We start from the raw sequence: 19,367 nt of genomic DNA on the forward strand, positions 1-19,367 counted from the left end.
TTATAATTCCCTAGTATATGGTACCTAGGTAACCATGGCACTGGGTTTCCAGGAGATCCTTAGGGGCTGCAGCATTACTCTTGCCACCCATAAGGAGCTCAGACAAACCCTTTCACAGGACTGCCATTGCAGCCTGCATGAAATAGTACACACATTATTTCACAGCCATTTTCACTGCACTTAGGTAACTTATAAGTCACCTATATGTCTAACCTTCATTTACTGACGGCTAGGTGCAAGGTTACTAAGTGTGAGGGCACCCTTGCACTAGCAGAGGTGCCCCCAAGCTGTCCAGGGCCAAACCCCCAAACTTCGTGAGTGTGGGGATGTCATGACACGCGTGCACTACATATAGGTCAATACCTATATGTAGCTTCACAGTGGTAATCCCGAAGATGGCCATGTAAGGTGTCTAAGATCATAGAATTGTCCACCCTTTCCAAACATGGTATTGGGGAGCCAATTCCATCCACCCTGGGGGCTCCACCGTGGACCACCAGTACTGCCAAACCAGCTCTGAGGCTTGCACTGCAGCTACAGCTGCTGCCACCTCAAAGACAGGGTTCTGCCCTCCTAGGGCCTGAGCAGCTCAGTCCCAGGAAGGCAGAACAAAGCATTTCCTTCGGGAGAAGGGTGTTACACCCTCTCCCTTTGGAAATAGGTGTTACAGGCTGGGGAGAAGTAGCCTCCCCAGCCTCTGGAAATGCTTTGAAGGGCACAGATGGTGCCCTCCTTGCATAAGCCAGTCTACACCGGTTCAGGGACCCCCCCCAGTCCCTGCTCTGGCACGAAACTGGATAAAGGAAAGAGGAGTGACCACTCCCCTGCCCATCACCACCCCAGGGGCGGTGCCCAGAGCTCCTCCAGTGTGTCCCAGACTTCAGCCATCTTGTTTTCCAAGGTGTGGGGACAGGCTGGAGGACTCGGAGTGGCAAGTGTCAGCAGGTGACGTCAGAGACCCTTCCTGATCGGTCCATACATGATAAGGTAGCCAATTACCATCTGAGGGCTATTTAGGGTCTCTCCTGTGGTTTTCTCTTCAGATTCGACTTGCACGTTTCCAGCAGGAATCCTCTGCAACTATTACTTCATCCTCAGACCTCGGATTGACCACAGACTGCTCTAGGAACCGCTGTAACAGCAACAAAGTATCCAGAAGGGCTACCTTTCCTCTGCAACTTCAAGCTTCAGCCAGCAACTGCAACAGTTTCCGCAGTGTGCACACTCTGGGGACTCCCTGTCTTCATTGTGCACCAGAAGGAACGAAGAAATCCCCAGTGAAGCGACGGAGTCACTTCCCTGCTCCAGCAGGCCCCTTCTAAGACGACGACTGGTTCTCTTGGACTCCTCTCCAGGCAAACGTGCTCCTTCGAACACAGGTGGTGGACCCCTTCGACACAGACTGTCCTAAGGTCCTGCTGTCCAAATTTGGAGGAGATAAGAGCTTGCCTTCCCCGTTTGCAACAGTACCCCTGTGCACTGCACATCTTTACCTCCTGAGGCCTCTGTGCACTATTTGCAAGAATCCTTCGTGCACAACCTGCCCCAGGTCCCCAGCACCCTATCCTGTGACGCTCAACTCGCTGAGTTGTCATCTGGCAGCGTGGGATCCTTCTTTTGTAGTGCTGCAACAACCGCAATTTGCACGGTCTTTGTCCCTGTGTCCTGGAACCTTTGTGGGTGCTGCCTGGTCATATGTGGGTTCCCTCCAGTGTTGGGAGCCCCCTCTGCCTCCTCAGTCCGAGTTGAGGGCCCCCCAGGTCCTCCTGGGTCCAGGCAGCACCACTGACGCAATCCGTGACACTGCTTGAACCAAGGCTTGTTTGACGAATCCAGCGCTGAAACTCACCTGCATCCAACATCTCCACGTGGGACATCCATTGCATCACGCAGGAACAAGCAGCCATCTTCCCTTGGTACATTTCTGCAGCCTTCGTCCAACCGGAGACTCTTCTTTTGCACCCTCTTCTAGGTTGGCAGGGGCTTCTGTCCTTCCTGGAATCTTCTGCAACTTCCGGACTTGGTCTCCTCTCTTTACAGGTCTTCAGGTCCAGGAATCCACCATTTGCTGCTTGCAGTCTTGCTTGGTTCTTGCAATACCTCTAATCACGACTTGTAGTGTGTCCTAAGGAAACTTGCAGTACTTTACTCCTACTTTCCTGGGCTCTGGGTTGGGGTATTTTACTCACCTTTGTGGTTTTCTTACTCTCTCCAGCGATTCTCTACACACTATACTTGTCTAGGGGGGAAATTTGTGATTCGCATTCCACTTTTAGTATATGGTTTGTGTTGCCCCTAGACCTATTTTCTCCTACTGCATTCTATACCATTTAATTTTGTTTGCACTATCCTATGTCTAATTACTTACCTTATTTTGGTGTCTAGTGTATATATGGTGTATAATACTTACCTCCAGAAGGAGTATTGCCTCTAAAATATTTTTGGCCTTGTATCACCCAAATAAACTACCTTTATTTTTGGTAACAATGAGCATTGTCTTTACTTGTGTAAAAGTACTGTGTAACTATAGTGGTAATGCAGGAACTTTGCATGTCTCCTAGTTCAGCCTAAGCTACTCTGCTACAGCTACCTCTAGACAGCGTAAGCTGCTAGCACACTACTACACTTCACTAATAAGGGATAACTGGACCTGGTATAAGGTGTAATTACACAAGGTACCCACTACAAGGCAGGCCAGCCTTCTACACACACTGCCATTCGCTTGAACACAGCAGCCATAGTACACTTTCTCTACAATATTGAATCTAGGCTGTTGACAGGTTATAAGACTTTTTTTTTTTTAACTTATTTCCTCATTCTTTGGTTCATCATTTTCAAACCTGTTTGGTGGAATTCTAACAAGTCTTCGGCTCGTTGGATGTAGCAGTCTCTTTTTTTCTAGTGAAGACATAAATGTGTTCAATCAATGACATGACCTACGATTATCATACCAAAAAGCAGTGCCAGCAAAGACTGGCAGCCTACTCTAGATTCGAAAAGCTAAATGTGCACAGGAGTATCATTTCTCAAACTGAATGTTCCAAAAGTGAGGTCAATATTTTGATGCATAAACGTATTCAAGTGTCCACTGCTGGAAATACCACTAGATATGCTCCCAAAGCATCTAGTGATGTGAAAGAACTACTTTGACCATAGACAGCACCAAGCCCGTTATAATGCATTACAACTGACAATACTGAACTATGCTAAGTATGATGGGCCATCTGTGTTTTGACTGTTTAAGCCTGTGACAATCTTGACACCAGAGCTACCTATTTTGACAAGAGTCAATCCACATGAAATGTCCTTGGATTTCCTAGATGGTGACGATCTGTTCCAATGGATATGGCCATCTATTATGTCAGTGGTGACAGGATCAAGAGTGAGTGGTCGAAGCATATAGGATTGCTATTCTCCCTCATCAAATGTTCCATCTCTTAGGACAGTGACACCTGGATTTCAAGGGGACTTCATATCATCAGTTTGGAAGAAATTAACATTATTTAGTCAGCTTTGTAAAACAGAATAAAGAGAAGTCGACAGTGTGCATCTCTGTTTTTACACTTTTTTGCACCCAGTCAACAGTAAAGTGTAAGTTTGCATTTGTTTTTTAATTTGAAAATGTGCATCTGATGTTTGATAAGATCTTATAAACATACTAAATGTTATAAATGCTTCTCATTATTCATTCTGGGGATGTTTTCAGCACAGTGAAAGTTCCTTTAGTTTTCAAGAGAAGTTTTAAGCATGCATAGAATTGCAAACAAACGCCTACTCCTTATGCCCCTGCATTTATCATAATAATTGGAGTTGATGCATTTTTCGCCAGGATTGTCTCATTTTACTGCTGGTTTACTAGCTGCTAGTCCCATTGTTGTTTTCAAAATATAAAATAAAATAGGCACTCAGATACCATAAAAACCCCATGCACACAGTATTTTCTTACAGAGGACCCTCACACCAGGGCTACCAGGATTGAGGTCACACCAGTTTGCAGCATCAACATTGTTTAGACAACAGCAGAGAGAAGGAAAACACAGATATGCTGTTCCACTCATCTCTGAATTAACCCAAGAACAGGTTGGTTATTTATTGCTTCTAAAACTTAGCATAGCTCTCAAAATAGCTTGACGGTGTTAGGATGAACAGCTCAGTCATGTTGAATTATGTTAGAAATTGGATTACTGGTTGAGGGAGGTTTAAACCATACTCAAGCAGCAAGCACGAATCAGGGTGAAACACATGTAAGTCCAAAAGTAACCACTGCTTAACCCCCGGAAGCTAGGCACAAAAGCAGTCAGGCTTAATTTAGAGACAATGGGTAAAGTATTCATGCAGCACTTTAACCCCTTCGCTGCCAGGCCATTCCCCCCTCAGGTACCAGGCCTTTTTTTTGGCTATTTGGGGCAGTTCGCGCTTAGGCTCTCATAACTTTGGTCCACTTGAGATACCCATGCCAAATTTGCATTCATCCTAGGGATTCTAGAGGTACCCAGAGTTTGTGGGTTCCCCTGGAGGAAACCAAGAAATTAGCCAAAATACAGCTAAAATTTCGTTTGTTTTTTTTTGTTTTTTTTTAAAAACAAAAAAATGGGGGAAAAGGGCTGCAGTAGAAAGCTTGTGTTTTTTTCCCCTGAGAATGGAATCAACAAAGGGTTTGCGGTGCTAAAATCACCATTTTTCGAGCTCTCAGCAACAGGCAGACTTGAATCAGAACACCAAATTTGTCAACACAATTTCGGCATTTTACTGGGACATACCCCATTTCTACTATTGTTTGTGCTTTCAGCCTCCTTCCACTTCGTGACAGAAATGGATGTGAAACCAATGCTGGATCCCGGACAACTAAACATTTCTGAAAAGTAGACTAAATTCTGAATTCAGCAAGGGGTTATTTGTGTAGATCATTCAAGGTTCTCCAACAGAAAGTAACAGCTAAAATAAAAAAATATTGAAATTGAGGTGAAAAAAGCCATTTCTGTCCACATTTTCTTCTATAACTTTTTCCAGCTATTGCAGATTTTTGAAAGTAATATACCATTACGTCAGCTAGACTCTTCTGGTTGCGGCGATATATAGGGCTTGTGTGTTCATCAAGAACCCTAGGTACCCAGAGCCAATAAATGAGCTGCACCTTGCAATAGGTTTTCATTCTATACCGGGTATACAGCAATTAATTTGGTGAAATATAAAGAGTGAAAAATAGGTATCAAGGAAACCTTTGTATTTCCAAATTGGGCACAAGATAATGTGTTAAGTAGTAATGGTTATTTGCACATCTCTGAATTCTGGGCTCCCCATACTAACATGTGAATTACAGGGCATTTCTCAAATAGACTTCTTTTTTATACACTGTCTTATACTTGGAAGGAAAAAATTTCGAGAAAGACAATGGGCACTTTCTTCGATTGTGTGTTCCCCAAAGTCTCCTGAAAAAAATGGTACTTCACTTGCATGGGTAGGCCTAATGCCCATGACAAGAAACGCAACATGGACACATCACATTTTCCCAAAGAAAACTGCCCTGTTTTTTTGCAAAGTGCTAGCTTTGGATTTTGGCCTCTAGCTCATCCGGTACCTACGAAAACCTAGCAAACCTGGACATTTCTGAAAACTAGACACCTAGGGGAACCCAGGATGGGGTAACTTGTGGTGCTCGCAACAGGTTCTGTTACCCAGAATCCTTAGCAAACCCCACAATTTGGCAAAACAACATTTTTTCCTCACATTTCGGTGCTGCAAAGTTCTGGAATCTGAGGGGAGCCACAAACTTCCTTCTACTCCGCATTCCCCCACATCTCCCGATAAAAATGGTACCTCACTTTTGTGGGTAGGCCTAGTGCCCGCAACAGAAAATGCCCCAAAACACTACGTGGACACATCAAAATGATAAAACACAAAACTACCTGGGGGGGGTGGTGGGACCGACACCTGCATTTTTGGTCCTGGGCTCAGCAGCCATCTAGGGAAACCTACCAAACCCAGAGTTTTCTGAAAACTAGACACCCGAGCGAGTCCAGGGAGGTGTGACTTGCATGGATCTCAATATTTTCTTACCCAGAATCCTCAGCAAACCTCAAATTTGGTGTAAAAAAAAAAAAAAAAAAAGACATTTTTTGGGTGGGATCCCCACACCGGCACAGATTTCCTACCACTCAACGTTCCCCTTAGTCTCCTGATAAAAATGATACCTCACTACTTGTGTAGGTGGACCAAGTGCCTGTGACAAGAAAGGGCCAAAAACATGTTGAATTGAGGGGGAGCCAAAGAGGGTCCAAAAGGGAAGCGCCCCAAGTGGGACAGAAAAGGCCTAATAAAAAAAAAATTGCCCCCTGGGGATCGACCCTTGCCTAAGGGGTAGTTCCCTTTATCATCTTAAACAAAAAAACAAAAAAAAAAAAAGAAATCCCTGGCGTCTAGTGGCTTCATCTGAAAGTCACAAGTTCAGGCCGACCGCAATGGAGCATGGGTCAAATACAAGGACCCAGTCCCGCTGAAAGAGTTGCTTTCAAACATCCAGCACATGGGGAGGAAGATCTTGGCACAAACAGGTCCAGCCTCTATGAGCTGAAAACTTCAGTATTTCCCCCTTCTCTCGGGGAGAGAGCTCCAATTATGCAACACCAAGTGTCCAGGACCTGATAGGCACATAGGCCACTAGGGCTCAGGAAGGTCCAGTTGCAGGTCCAGGCAGCAGATCAGCTAAGCACATGCACAGAGGCCCCTGGAGCTGGTTATGTCCCTGTAGCTCAAGGCAGGTAGCCAGTCAGCTGACCCCTGAAGTCACTTCAGCCTGGGATGAAGGGTGCAGGTCCAGTCTTCTGTCTTAGTAAGCTGGGCAGCAGAGTGACGGTGCAGCAGTTCTCGCAGCAAAGCAGTCCTTCTGTAGTACCTACAGATCCCAGAATGTACCTATGAGTTGGGTCTGAGGCTCCATTATTTATACCTGATGCCTTCTTTGCAGTAGAACTTACTAGAGAATGCCCTTTGAAGTCCTTGACGTTTCCTAGCTCCCCTTGCCTGCCACCAAGCTGGCTGCATGAACAAAGCAGTGTTGACAAGTCTTGTGTGAAGGCAGTGTACAGTCTATTTAGATACAAGTGTTGCTGTGCACAGCTCTGCGCCCCCCACTTCCTGCCACTTAATGCCACAATTAGGCACATCTTACCCTCTATTGTCTGGGAGGAATAAACAAACATGTGTTAACTAACAAAGAGACAACTACATCCAGTCACGTGACCATTGAACAGGCTGCAGGCAACAAATCACTAGGACAAGAAAATGCCAACTTTCTAACAGTAGCATTTTCAAAATGTTAACTTAAGATCCAACTTTACCATTAAAGAGGACTTTTAATTACAATTTTGCAAACACCAAACATGGAAAGCATATCTGTCTGCAATTAAAATTTAGCACTTAAATGTAATAAGGCAACCCAATGTTATCTTCTGGAAGAGGTCTGTCTCACCGTATTGAAAAACAATCTTAGGATTTTTCACTACCAGGACATGTACAACTTAAAAGTACATTCAACCTTTTAATCACAATGTACCATGCCTAATGGGTTACTTTGGGCCTACCTTAAGGGTGGTTTATATGCACTAAAAGGGGCGTTTAAGGCCTGGCAAGCGTGTTACTTTGCAAAGTTGAAATGGCGATTAAACTGCACACACAGGTCACAGCTTACCGACGGGGAGTGGAAGCGCAAATGTGAAGGAAACCGCAAGCGATGGCTATTTTAATTATTCAATACTTTTACCTACACCGTGCGTATCTCATACCACAACGGTTAAGCAGGATTTCCCCTGGACAATCGGGAGACTATTAGCTCACTTCCTGCACATGACCTGGCAGTGCCCCAGGCTACTCGCTTATTGGGATAAGGTAGTGGGTGACATTGCACAGCCGGATGGAGCTGACTGTCATACACGGTCTATTAGGCGTCCTCTTATGGAGGGGAAAAAGATGAAGCACAGATTTGCCCTGCTGGGACTGGTGCTGGCTAGGCAACGTATAGCTATACACTGGGCCAAGACTGAACCACCGCCACTCCATTAATAGCACACAGACCTGTGAGAAAGCCTGAACAGCAAACGCATTGAGAGAGGCCCAACGATATGGGGAGAGACGCTGGAGCGACTGGTGGAAGGGGTGCATGGAGAGAGAGAGAATCTAGCTAGGGATCAAATCAAGATGGTACAAGCACACAACCCTCTGCACTGATGACGAGCCTCAGTGGCATAGACACCACAGACAAATGATGAGTGATTCAGAGGGCGCTTAAGTGTGTGAATGCAGTCTGTGTGAGCAAAGGCAAGACTGGGAATAACTAGCCCAGGATGAACCGGTTTATGCTCAGACTAAAATTGTTACATATGGTGGACCACATCCCCCCCATATGTTTCAACGGTGGGAGTCTCACAGGTATGAGACAAAATAATTACGAAGGTAACACTGCTGCAATGTTGAAGAGTTACTTGTAATGTTTGTTTTGTTGTTAGTTTTTGGGAAAACCTGAAATAAACAGATTTAAAAAACTGCAGATACAGGTTGAAATGACAGGCCGGATACACGTTTACAGACATACTTAATTGTGTGGCACAATTAATGCAGCAGGCCCACCAGTAGAGTTTAACTTAGAGATCTTGGGTACAAGTGCCACCACTTTACTAGGGACTTGCAGGGAAGTTAAACATGCCAATTGGGATTAAGCCAATGTTACCATGTTTTAGGGAGAGAGCTCAAGCACTTTAAGCACTGGTTAGCATTGGTAAAGTGTGCAAGGTCCTAAAAGCTGACAAAAACAGGCTCAGAAAACAGGAAGGTGAAGGCAAAATGTTTGGTGATGACCCTGCATAAAGGGTCAAGTCCAATAGTTTTATTTTTTTTCATTTTACATGACCTCTCTCGCCAAGTTACTTTTCATATTCTGTGTGGTTAGCATTCATATTTCATGCACTAGGTCACTATTTTAAAATAAACACTTAAAAATACATGTCCTGTTTTTAGTGCTTTTCTTGAGTGTATTATCAACTAAAGAGGGTCCAGTGTCTCCAAGAACTCATCTTGAATGATTGATTATTGGCAAGAAACACTTCTACGTTTTGTTGCTCAGAGGTTGCAGTGCAACTAGATTTCTAATTTGAATTGGCACATTGGCTGAGTCCTGACGCCAAGAGATATAAATCAGACTCAGGGGCAGGGGGAACCTCAGAAAGCATATCTATGTCCATTCTTGATGAGGACTGCTTGACCTGCCAGTCTTGGGAGGAAACTTGGCCTGAAGCTCCAGGACATGACAGTCTACTCCAACCGGAAATCTCCGGTCAACCTTGCATGTGACCTACCCCCACCAGTCAGTCCACGGACGCATCCATTGTGAGCAGCCCTCTGTCCAATGGAGGATGAAAAGACCTGCATTCAGATTTGCATTTCTACCCTATCAGTGCCTTCTTAAGCAATCTTGTAACTTCCCATGAATTGAATGTGTTTGACTGATTGTCCGCCTCTTGTCAGACAGATCTTATTCAGAGTCTGCAAAGGGCTATAAGGCCTATGCAGGATGACTCTGGGCCCAGAAAGAGTTTTTACTGCCTGACCAAGACTGACGTGACTGGTGGTATGTTCTCTGCCATGACTTGGAGCTTTCTTATTCTGTCCAGTGACATAAAAGCCTTTCCCAGCTATATGTCTAGTATTGCTCCCAAGAACTTAAGTTTCAGTTTTGGTTCCATTAAGGATTTGTCAATGTTTAGTATCCGTACCAACCTGTGAAACATACTGATGCAGTCAGTGTAGATGTCTTTCCCTCTTGTCTTGATGGTGCCTCGACAAGTCAGTTATCCAAGTAGAGGGACACTTCCTGAGAAAGCCAGTAACTGGCACTAGGCATTTGGTAAATAACAAAGGTGTTGATTTGAGGTCAAAGGGAAGCATCTTGAATTGCTAGTGTGCTCAATCACTGAAAAGCAGAGGTAGGTCTGTGCTTCTGGTGTTTAAGGATACAGAAATTTGCATCTTAAAGATCCAAGACAGTCACGTAACTTTCTTTCTGGATCATCATGAGTAGTTCTTGGAGCGTTACCATGCAAAGAGACTTTTCTCAATTTCTTTTCAGTTCTAAAGTCTCCTTTGTCCAGTTTTCTTAATCATCAAAAACAATCTGGATTAAAATCCCTGTTTTCTTTGGGACCTATAGACTGTCTCAATCAGTCCCTTTAGGATGAGAATTTCCTGTTGTGGCTCACTTAAGTGAAAATGGTTTTTTTCTTGGGTCAGCAGACAGGTGACTTCAATACAACACTCCAAAAATATCCTGAGTGTATAATCTGCTGCTATCATGGAGTCCCCATGCAGGACGTCATAACCTCAACCTTGGATCCAATTGGTTGTGTATTCCCTGGTCATATTCAGTTTACCGTGGGGGGTAATATGACCTGCCATGAGCCCCATACTGATTGCTTGTCTATACTGTGGAACCCATAGTGATTCTGCAATATTCTCTTCCACCTATAAGTTCTGTAGGGCCTCATCCAAATGTTTACCAACAGGGTGAAACCATCTAAGGGCACAGAGGATTTTTGCTTGGACATCTGGTTGGAAAGCTGTCCATCTCAGCCATCCCTGCAGTCTTAACACTGTTGCCCCTGCCATTTGACAGCAGCCTGCACTGGAAAAGCTCATTGCAGCATCAATCGTTGCTACAGAGTTTACTGCTCCTGCCTTGATCATTGATCTTGCAGATTCCTGCTGGTCCTCTGAAATTAGGTTTAATAGCGACGAAATGTCATGCCAAAGTTGACGATTAGTAGGGTCTAATATTGCTAAAGCTTTGCCAGCTTATTAATGCTTCTGCCACTGAACTAACTTTCTAGCCAAAATTATCAATTTGGCTGCATTGTCGGTCAAGATGGACAGATGGAGTGATTGGGCTCCCTGATCTGAGTCACAGAGATTATAACAGTCTGGCTTTCGCGGACTCTTAAGGAATGCAGGGGTCGGATATAGTGGCCTGTACTTTTCTCTAGACGTTGAACAACTGCTTGAACTGTACACTGCAATCTTATGCCTTCAGAACAGGTGAGCACAATATGGGTATGGACCATGTGGACTTACGTCACTGCTTTTCAAAATCAAATAAGACTGCTGCTCCACTGAAGCCATTAAGAGACTTAACCTTTTAGTTGCTCTCTCCATTAGAGCATGAAGCGGACCTACGCTGTTTGGAGGGTGATGTGTTTGAGTGGGCGATGCATCACCTGCCTTAGGTAAAATGTAGTCATCTCACTCCAGTCATAGCAGTTATCTCCCTAAGGGATTGAAACTTTTTCTTTCAAATCTGAATACACAGAAACCAATGAGTATTCATCCATGTCATTAGGACTCTGAGAGACCAGTAGTTGTTTCACCACTTTGGGAGGCTTGTTCACAGGAGGTGGAGACAGCGGAGGCATAGATGGTGGAGGTGGAGTAGGTGCAGTAGGTACCAAGGGTGGGGCAGCCGTAGGCTGCCTTGCAGGTTACAAGGAAGTAGCCTTTGAGAAGTGTCCAATTGTTGCAACATTGACAAATGTACCTGCATAACCTCTGGTTGTCTACCATAAAAGAGAAGGGTCAATTATGATGGTCTGGGGTTGATACTCGCAGCCCTGTTAACTGCCCTCTTCAACTAGGGCTTTGTCCTCAAACTTCAGGACATAACCCACAACCAGTTTTCAGGAACATAGGTAGTCTGAGGCATTTTGGTTGCAGAGTCTAAAATCTGTAGGCTTGCATGTACTTTTATGGGTGAAAAGGTAGCCTACATAGGAAAATTCATAGTCAAAAGTGTTAGCAATACTCCTGGATTTGTCAGCATCTATGGTGTCATGGTTTGTGTCGACAGAGAAAAGGGGAACATCCTTGGAGTGGCAGACAATGGTGTCATCTTCAAGGAGAATTTCTGTTGACTATACTGTCGTCACCTATGATGTTCTCAGTCGTTGACGAGATTGCCTCATGGATATCAATGGGAACGCTGTCGTCGACTAGGGTTTTTCTTCAATCTTGAGGGTGGCAGTTTAGACACGATAATACAAGAACAAAATGCTTGCACTGTTTTCTTTTTTGCACAATCTGGAGTTCCCCCTTCTCAAAGTGTATTACAGAGGAATCTCCATGTGTTTTCCTGTGAAGGAGGTGGCTGCAGGCACTTTAGGTAGTAAGCCTGACGCTGGATCTCCACGTTTTCTTTGATGTGCTGCCTTCGTTTAAGTGCTTGGTCGAGAACTTTATACCGAATCATCCTAGAGGAGATGGCCCTCCCCTTAGCAGGAGAGAATTTTGGCTTCTTCTTCAAAATTTACAGTGCCAACTCCCTCTCTGTGCTGGCTCTTTATATAGTATATCAAAATGATATATACTGTGCAAAGAATCCAGGGGTTCTCTTAGTAGTGGACAGGGGCTTATTCTAGCAATTCCAAGGTGCGCCCTTAGAAGGTAGTGTAGTCAAGCAGCCTTAGGGTAATCAAAGAGGGGTGTTAAACATTTACCATAGGCACACAAACGAGAACTCATTAAGGAGATCTACACCAATTTACACAAAAAAACAAGTATCTTTATATATGTTTAGGCAGGTACGTTTTGCAATAGAAATTATCACAGTTTTGAGAAGTCAATACTTAGTGCAATGTTCTGAAGCTGCAATGTTATCCCATGGAGTAAAACATGGCAAACAGGTACTCAGTGACTTACAGGACCACTCTTCCAGGTATGTACGGAACAAGGTCCTGGGCCATACCAACAGGTCACCTTGGGCAGCATTGGGGCAGTCAGGTGTAAAGGTGTAGTTCTGCACCAGGGCCCCATTCAAGTGAATGGGGATTGGTCCAGACAGAAAGGAACTGCAGGCTGAGAATGGGGGTCCAGTCTGGGTGAACCAACAGAAGGGTTCAAATCTTGAGTTGCTGGGGGATGTGGGGACAACTTTGGCCAGGTGCAGAGGTGTCCTTGGGCATCAGTTTTCTGTCAACGGAGCAGTCGAGGTGGGGGGGGGCTGCAGAAAGAGGCTGCAGGAGTGGACTGGGGGTCGGGTCCGACCAAGCCAAAAAGTGGGCTCACGAGGCCGGAGGGGGGCGGGGAGCGGGCACCCTTGGTTTTCTTCTCTTCGGAGAGGTGTCCTGAGGTATTAGGTCTTTGTCTCCAGGTCGCTCGCAGTAAAGAGGGGTCTGCACAAAGAGGCAGCAGGTGTTGTCGGGAAGTCAACAGCTGGTGATACCAAGGTGGGCTCAGTCTCTGGAGGGTCTAGGGATCACGTTGGCCCACTGCGACTCGAGCTAGGGTGCACAGGTGGAGTGGTGCTTTCTGGTGTCTGGTTTTAGGAGTCCAGAGTCTTCTGTTCTTCTTGTGGGTGCCTGCAGGTGCAGGGAAGTAGCTCCGCTACTCCACTGGAGTTCCTTGTGCTGGGGTGAAGGCTGGCAGTTTTCCCGGGATTTGGAAGCTTCAGAAGTTGCAGGATGAGGCATCTTTTTCCACAGTTGCCAAAGTCAGCTGACTGGCAGGATTGGCACTGAGTCAGTCACTGGTCTTCACTTCTTGCCTTTTGCAGCACTGCAGTGTCCTTCAGGTCAGCAGGATCTGTGTTCCTGGTGCCAGAGGCACCCCTAAATACTGACTTTAAGGGTGTTTAAAAAAAGAGAAGGGAAGTAGCCAAGGGGCTAATTACTGCTGGGGTCACTACGGCCCCTATGTGACCACTTCCTGTGGGAAATGGGCTTAACCCTGTCCTAGAGCTCTTAATTCTGCCATCACCAAGATGGCAGATTTCTAAATTTTGTGTCCACATCAAGGAGCCCACCTTAGGGGTAGAACGGACCTGAGGGTGGACACACCTTTGACTAATTTTCTCCCCTGTCCAGGTGCCAAATGGGTCCCGGGGCAGGGGGGTGGTGGGTTGAGAGACCAGATCTACATACCAGGGATGATGGGCTTCTTTGAAGCCGCCTGCATTGGATCGCAAATTTGCAAGTCATCCTGTTGGGTGGGGTGTGTCAACATCCCTCCCAGACCAGGCTTTGTTCCTGACCACCCAAGAGCAAAGGCTCTCCCCCTTGGGGGTCTGAAACCAGTTTGTTGGTGGCAGGCTGGCTAAAACTAGTTAGTAAGCCCACCGGTAGTTGGTAGGTTTTTCAGGGGGCACTTCTAAGTTGCCCTCTAGGTGCATGTATTAATAAAGCCAATTACTGGAATCAGTGAGGGTGTAATTATACAAGCTGTTTGATACCAAACATCCCTATTTTCAATGGAGCCATCATGTAGCTGTGGAACACGTATTGACCAGTGTGCGGCACATGCACTTAAAATGGCTTTCCTGATCACTTACTATGATTAAGAATCGATAAAGACATAGAAGGGGCATATCTGCTCTTGAAGATATGTCCGCATATGAAATATAATGCACCCTGCCTTAGGGCTGTAAGGCCTGCTAGAGGGGTGACTTACATATATTGCATGCAGTGTTGGGGGATATGACGCACAGGCTTGTCATGTTGTGTTTTCACTTTTAGCTGCACCAAGACACGCAGCTAGCAATGACAGTCCGCATGTGATAGGTGAGGGGTCCCAGAGGGTGGCATAATACATGCTGCAGCCCTTAAGGACCCTCTTTGGTACCCATGCCCTAGGTACAAAGGGTACTATTTACTAAGTACTTACACGGGTGCCCAAGGTGCTGCCAATTGGGGGATCAACTGCACAGTCTTAAGGAATGATCTGGCAATGGGGGTGTGGGTAGCAGTAACCCAGTGCACTTTCAGTAAAACTGCAATTACCATGTCAAAAAGGGGCACTTTTTTACTCTCCTTGTCCATCATGGTGTTAGATGGGAACAATTGACAAATGTCACAGCGCTAAGCCTTGTGCAATTAATAAAAGCAAAATATATATATTTCTCAAGGGGATGCTCAGCCTGAAATGTGTTAATTTCCTGTTATGATTTACTATGAACAGGATTTATGTATGTTGAAAATCTAATGGAGGTTTCTTCCATTTATATTTTAAAAACCTTTGTTTTGACCCCAGTAGACTTACATTTACTCTTTCCACCCTTCCTTCATCTTCCCAGGTCAAGGACCCTCTAGAATACCTGCAACTTCTGTTCCAAAGCACCATTAAGTTGAAGAGCTCAAGGATCAATATTCACAATACAAGGTAAATGTCCAATGCACCATGAACATAAAGGGCCATTCTTCATAATGCGGCAGCTGGAAAGCTTTTCATCTATGCAGAACTGTCAGCCACTAATCCCTGCAATACGAACCTAGTACCAACCAACAAGCTCCTCTTCTGCCACTTCGGCCCAGGCACAATCTCACATGTGCTTTTGGTAAGCACTAGGATTCTGTGGCAAAATACAAGCCTCTCACATGCTTAGTGTAAAACTTCCAGCTCTGAGCAGTTAGGATCCACAGTTCTTTCCCAAAGAGATCTTCCAAGTGCAGTGACATCTTGGATCCCCACCCCCCACCACTCTCAAAATCAACTAAAGGGAGTGGCACCACACATTCTAGGGTGGGGCCCAAGCTAGACTCTACAATCTGTTTGGAGAATACACCACTGGCTGCCCCACGTTTACCAGTGCTCCAATGATCTGAAACCACATCTAGTAGACCTGGACAGACAAAGGCGATCATTCCAGCAGCTGCAGAAAATGGCAGTCTCTGTTCCTCAATGCATGTCCCGCTGCACCCTTCCTTTCTATTTGTAAGATACACCACTAGTAAAGTATAACAACATAACGTGATGGGAGGAATGCCTGCAACAAGCCTAACCACTGACAATCACTTGAGGTAGCGTTCCAGCCCATAGTTCTCTTGCCCACTATGGCAACTCAGTTTGGAACCAGCCACACGCAAATCAGTCTTGCCCTGAACCTAGAAAAACAATCAAGTTCGAACTGCTATGCCATATCTTCCCTGAACTAGAACCCAATCAAACCAAGACCAGTTTCGCCCAGGCTGGGACCTTTCAGTCTGGTGTAGATTGATTCCAGTGGCAGAGTGAGCAAGAAACCCACGTCTGTGTATACTCTTGGCCACTTAGGGCGTTACATCAAACAGACAGAAGATGATGGGCAGAATGCTTGCAATAAGTCTAGCCACTGGACTGGCAGTTGTTCATACAGCATTCCCACCACTTTTTTTATTTTTTATTTATGTATTTCTTTTTAATTAAAAGCAGGTACATGCCAGGTAAGATCCATGTGGTGTGCTTACATTAAAACACTTAAGGAGATAAGTGTCCTTGAACGAACCAAAAGGAAATTTAGCTCACACACAAACATACCCTATCTGCTGGGTCAACACCAAGAAACACAACCTGGTAGCCAACCATCCCCTATCAGTCACCCAGGACTAATTGAATGGGCAGCTCAGGGGTGTCACAAAGGTGTAGTTCTTTTTTATATATAGTAAAAAAAGAAAACCTATGCATAGATATTTGCATTTTATCACTACATGTGAATTGCACTATTCACCTCATTCTGGTGAGTCTTCACATTCTGCACTGTCTTCATGCTGAGAGCCAAGACCACAAGAGGCGGTGGTGGGAGATCCTTCACCACACTGAGTAGGTCTGGTTTGAGTGCCACAGCTTCCACTTTACACCAACTAACTGGCTGACTGGAGAGCTCTATGGGGGAAAAAAGCAAATTAACATGTTGCTAGCACAAACATGGCACCTCAAAGTTAAATATACAGAAAAGCTATTGATTTTTTTTTGGATCTATTATTAATTTAATATTTATTTTTACCATACAAAACAAACAAATACAACTGACCTACTGAATCCAAAGATTACAACAGTTCATTTTTTTCTTTTTTTTTTTTTCTTTTTTTTTTTTTAGAAATTCCGTTGACTCTTGATTCCATGATTTGGAGATCAAAAGGAAAAAAAAGAAGAAAAAAAAAAACTTTGTTAAGCAGAAGGAAGTATTAGGGTATCAGAAAGATGCAGCAGAGCTTTTCCAGATTTCAAAAGATACTAATTTGTAGCCTCCACTTCATACGTAGAGCAACTATTGCAGCCAAGCTTATCTGATATAAATTGCTTTATAAATATAGAAGGGTAGAATATTTTGAAAAGGTCCATTTTTAACTACCATCACCCAATCATAATTGGAACAGTATGTATTATTTGGAACCCTTATGGAAAACTTGATGGAACAACATACTAGATACTTTATGACAATTTAAGATCTTTCACAGGCTCACAAATCAGGTTTGAGAAAAGAAGGCTTTTTTTTTTTTTTTTAACTCTGCACGCTTCACAGGTTTTGCAGTACAATCACATCTGAATTCAGATGAGGGCTATGGATGCAAGGTATAATAAAAGTGGGACTACGTAATATAGAGCCGAATGACAAACGTTACATTGAGCATATTAAATATCTGGAGAGTGAAAGCTGCACTGGATGGAGTGTTACTCTCTTCACACGCTGGTACATACATCTGTGATTATCTTTTTGAAGCAAATATAATTTTATTTTATGTACACAGCAATTATGGGCCTAGACCTAGGCGACGGGCAACAGTTAACATTGACTGTACAGGCAAAAGGGTTAACGATCTTTTTTTGAGGCTGACAAAAATCTGCCAACAGTTTATAGGGTTGCCAAATTTTTGGCATTAGCGTTGTACAGATATTCAAAAAATGATGGTATGACACTACACTATTTATTAAGAGCTGTTGATGTTAAGAAAAAGTTACAATGTACTGTTGCTAAAGCAATTTTCCTAGAGCTCAGAGCTTAGATGTGATTTAAAGGATTATCACTGCTCAGCATTTGTACATAGAATATTATGAGTTGTATTTTTAACTTAAATAGTTTTTAGTACTTCCCTACCAGAAAGGGCAAGTTGTCTTTTTGCCAGAGATCTACCGTGAACTTAGTGGGAATATATCCCACCCATTACGTACCATTGGTTGTTTCTGTCAGTCTCACTTGCTTCCTTCTTATTTGATGGATTATTTTTCTTGCACTTCACTCTTCCTTACAGCATAGCCTTTTTATGCACAGTACAATCCTTTGACCTGGCGGATTTGTTTCCTTCTACTGCCCACTTTAGGGAACTATTTTTTTCTTTCATTCAACACTCCAGGAAAAGTTATTTATTTTTTCTCCGTCTCCCTCTCTGTCTCCCTCCCCCTCCGTCTCCCTCTCTCTGGGTCTCCGTCTCCATCTCCCTCCCCCTCCGTCTCCCTCTCTCTGTGTCTCCGTCTCCCTCCCCCTCCCTCTGTGTCTCCCTCTCTCTGTGTCTCCGTCTCCCTCCCCCTCCCTCTGTGTCTCCGTGTCTCTGTGTCTCCCTCCCCCTCCCTCTGTGTCTTCCTCCCCCACCCTCCCTCTGTGTCTCTGTGTCTCCCTCCCCCACCCTCCCTCTGTGTCTCCGTGTCTCCCTCCCCCACCCTCCCTCTGTGTCTCCGTCTCCCTCCCCATCCCTCTTTGTCTCCGTGTCTGTGTCTCCCTCTCCGACTCTCCCCGTCTCTGTGTCTCCCTCTCCGACTCTCCCTCTCCGTGTCTCTCTGTCTGTGTCTGTCTCTCTCTGTGTCTCCCTCTCTGTGTGTCTCTGTCTCCCTCTCCCTGTGTCTCTGTCTCCCTCTCCCTCTCTCTGTGTCTCTGTCTCCCTCTCCCTCTCTCTGTGTCTCTGTCTCCCTCTCCCTCTCTCTGTGTCTGTGTCTCCCTCTCCCTCTCCCTCTCTCTGTCTCTGTCTCTGTCTCTGTGTCTGTGTCTCCCTCTCCCTCTCTCTGTCTCTGTGTCTCCCTCTCCCTGTCTCTGTGTCTGTGTCTCCCTCTCCCTGTGTCTCCCTCTCCCTGTCTGTGTCTCTCTCTCCCTGTCCCTGTCTGTGTCTGTGTCTCCCTCTCCCTGTCCCTGTCTGTGTCTGTGTCTGTGTCTCCCTCTCCCTGTCTGTGTCTGTGTCTGTGTCTCCCTCTCCCTGTCTGTGTCTGTGTCTCCCTCTCCCTGTCCCTGTCTGTGTCTGTGTCTCCCTCTCCCTGTCTGTGTCTGTGTCTGTGTCTCCCTCTCCCTGTCTGTGTCTGTGTCTCCCTCTCCCTGTCTGTGTCTGTGTCTCCCTCTCTGTGTCTGTGTCTCCCTCTCCCTCTCTGTCTCCCTCTCCCTGTCTGTGTCTCCCTCTCCCTCTCTGTGTCTCCCTCTCCCTCTCTGTGTCTCCCTCTCCCTCTCTGTGTCTCCCTCTCCCTGTCTCCCTCTCCCTCTCTGTGTCTCCCTCTCCGTGTCTCCCTCTCCCTCTCTGTCTCCCTCTCCCTCTCTGTCTCCCTCTCCCTCTCTGTCTCCCTCTGTGTCTCCGTGTCTCCCTCCCTGTGTCTCCGTGTCTCCCTCT

General features: G+C 45.3%; 1 protein-coding gene across 1 annotated transcript in view; it reads right to left on the minus strand.

Moving 5' to 3' along the window:
* POLA1 (DNA polymerase alpha 1, catalytic subunit) overlaps positions 1-19,367 on the minus strand; it is a 1,729,782-nt gene that overhangs the window by 1,514,140 nt on the left and 196,275 nt on the right. Inside the window, exon 15 of the mRNA XM_069204808.1 lies at positions 16,511-16,665. Coding sequence (XP_069060909.1) covers positions 16,511-16,665 — 155 coding nt within the window. The remainder of the gene's footprint in view (positions 1-16,510; positions 16,666-19,367) is intronic.

Source organism: Pleurodeles waltl, chromosome 8 (assembly GCF_031143425.1).
Source record: "Pleurodeles waltl isolate 20211129_DDA chromosome 8, aPleWal1.hap1.20221129, whole genome shotgun sequence".
In the NCBI taxonomy this organism is placed as follows: Eukaryota; Metazoa; Chordata; class Amphibia; order Caudata; family Salamandridae; genus Pleurodeles; species Pleurodeles waltl.